This window comes from Acanthisitta chloris, unplaced genomic scaffold, assembly GCF_000695815.1.
Source record: "Acanthisitta chloris isolate BGI_N310 unplaced genomic scaffold, ASM69581v1 scaffold8369, whole genome shotgun sequence".
Lineage (NCBI taxonomy): Eukaryota > Metazoa > Chordata > Aves > Passeriformes > Acanthisittidae > Acanthisitta > Acanthisitta chloris.
The window spans coordinates 47,477-50,071 of NW_008691976.1; the positions used below are offsets into that span (position 1 = coordinate 47,477).

Consider the following 2,595-nt stretch of genomic DNA (forward strand, 5'->3'; position numbering starts at 1 on the left):
ACATGGCCCAAGCTCAGCCAAGTCCATTTTTTATGGACTAGCTCAGACTCTGGAGAGAATTCCCTGAGGAACAGCTGTTAGGGCAGTGTAGCTGGAGCCAGCAGTGTGGGGAAAACCATGTTGAATCAAAAGGTACTTTTTTTTTTTTGTGAGCCCAGTTTTTCCTGCTGCAAAGTAAATATTGATTTTGCAACTGACCTTAACACAAACCTTCCCCTGAGCCTCTCACTGCGACACAGACGTGGCCAAAGAGCTTCATATTTTTAGCATGTTGTATTTTACTTCTAGAGCTACTACAGGGAAGGGTTCACACCTACATTAAAAGTTGCCATTTGTGTGAGGTTACTACAAAGCTCAGAGTAATTCTGATTTTTTTTAAAGGTTTATAAGGTTTCAAGGTTTATTTTAAAGAAGAAAACACTAAGGTTGTTTTCAAAAGGTACCTCAAAATTATTTCTTGCAGTAGGAGGTCTTTTGGCTCAATGACTTGAACATCTTTCCTGGTGTAACTCAATGTCTTTAATGCCTTAGTTTCAAACCATATTTACAATTCTCCATCTAATCATGGCAACACTTTATTTCCCTGTTCCATATTTTATCAGCTAGGGAACAGTAAATATGGATCCAATGATGCTGCCATTTCATTTCCTTCCCTGACAGCCCAACTTAGCCTGAATCAGAATCAATGTGTTCTAAAAATGAACAACAAAGGGCAACTGGTGTTGGTCACTCCACAATGAGGCTGTGCTGAAGGACTGTGCCTGCATTTCCCAGACTGAGGAATGTGGCTGCTCCAAAGGAATACCCGGAGGGAGGCTGAGCAGCCAAATTCCTTTGGCTAACTGGGGCCTGGGAGTCTTAGTTCCTTGCTGCACTTTCCAGGCTCCAAACAAACTCCATTTGGGAACACTTTCTTCTGTGAACTGACCCACTGCAGTGTCACAGGGAAAACAAACACAGGGAGGGAGGACATAGAGTAGTTTTCCCATAATTAACAGGTTTGAAATCATTTCAGGTAATTCCTCCTGCCAGTTGCTGGTGTTGGAGTGGGTTCTTTGGCTCCATGGTCACAGGGAGCTGCACAAAGGGTTTGGGACACGTCCTCAGCATGTTAACACTAATGTATCTAACAGGAAAAATCTTTGGTAGATTCATAGTGTGTTAAGGGGTTGGAATGGACCTTACAGATCATCCAGCCCCAACCCCCTGCCCTAGGCAGGGACACCTCCCACCAGAGCAGGTTGCTCAAGGCCTGATGCAACCTGGAATAAAACACTGCCAGGGTTGGGGCAGCCACAACCTCCTTGGGGCAACCACAGCTTCCCTGGGGCAACCACAACCTCCTTGGGGCATCCATAGCTTTTTTGGGAGCACCCATAACCTCCTCGGGGCAACCACAACCTCCTTGGGGCATCCATAGCTTTTTTGGGAGCACCCATAACCTCCTCGGGGCAACCACAACCTCCTTGGGGCATCCATAGCTTTTTTGGGAGCACCCATAACCTCCTCGGGGCAACCACAACCTCCTTGGGGCATCCACAACCTCTCTGGGCAATCTGTGCCAGTGTCTCACCACCCTCACAGGGAAAACACTTCTTCGTGATATAAGTGAGCTTTGTTCTCACCCAGAGATCTGTAGTGCTCTAAAATACAGTCTCCTTCCCTCCTGTCAGGCAGCTCCAGGTTGTGGAAGTCCTGTAGGAGAAGCCTTCGTGTTCCTGATGTGGTGGAGATGTAGTTAACCAGGAGGTGGCTGATGGCTTTGGACACCATGCTCAGCTTGCTGAGGTCCTTCACTGCAGAAGCAAAGCCCAGGAGACTCCTAAATCTTTCCCAGAATCATCAGAGTTGAAGGAGACCTCTAAGATCATAAAATCCAACCATTAACCTGTCACTGCTGTAACCCCTAAACCCTAAATCCTCCAGCACCAGATCCAGATGCCTCTTGGACACCTCCAGGAATGGTGACTCCACCACCTCCTTTTGCTGCAAGCAAAATGCTGATCACCAGCCAATAACTTCATCTCGCTTCAAAATTGGGCCAGGAAATTATGTTTATAAACACAATCACAATTAATTACTGTTGCTCTCCTTTGCCTGCAAACTGCAGTAATTAGAGATGGAGAGATCTAAGGAATCATGAAAACACTTCAGAGAGATTGTGACACTGGGAATTTTCCCACTCTACCTTCCTGATACTTTGGTACCTGATACCTTCCTGCTCTGACTCTCACCTGAGAGGTAATTCAGTACCATTTGGAAGAGCTCCAAGGGAAGGGTTTGGAAGTGTCCCAGAGCTGACAGGGCCTGGGACTCTGTGTCCAGGGGGTCAGTGCACTGTCTGGAGTGGCGTCTGCTCCGCCGGAATTCCTGCCTGGGTGCACAGCTCTGGCTGCTCCCTGCACTGCAGCTCATTGCTCTGCTCTGCCCATCAATTCAGCCTGCAAGGAGAAGAGGAAAGGTTTATTTCCAGAGGAGGAAAATGCCATCCCCAAAATTAGGCTGAGAGGAAATGATTCCTTTGGAGACAGAGCCAAAATCTTGTGTATGTGCAGGAGGAATGGTTGGAATTTAGGGCAATTAAATCAATTTACT

General features: G+C 46.9%; 1 protein-coding gene across 1 annotated transcript in view; it reads right to left on the minus strand.

Moving 5' to 3' along the window:
• The window catches only part of FBXO47 (F-box protein 47), a gene marked incomplete at its 5' end in the record, with an annotated part of 9,283 nt that extends 6,909 nt beyond the window's left edge, over positions 1-2,374 (minus strand). Inside the window, 2 exons of the mRNA XM_009082474.1 lie at positions 1,626-1,796; positions 2,235-2,374. Coding sequence (XP_009080722.1) covers positions 1,626-1,796; positions 2,235-2,374 — 311 coding nt within the window. The remainder of the gene's footprint in view (positions 1-1,625; positions 1,797-2,234) is intronic.
• Between the last annotated feature and the right edge of the window lie 221 nt (positions 2,375-2,595).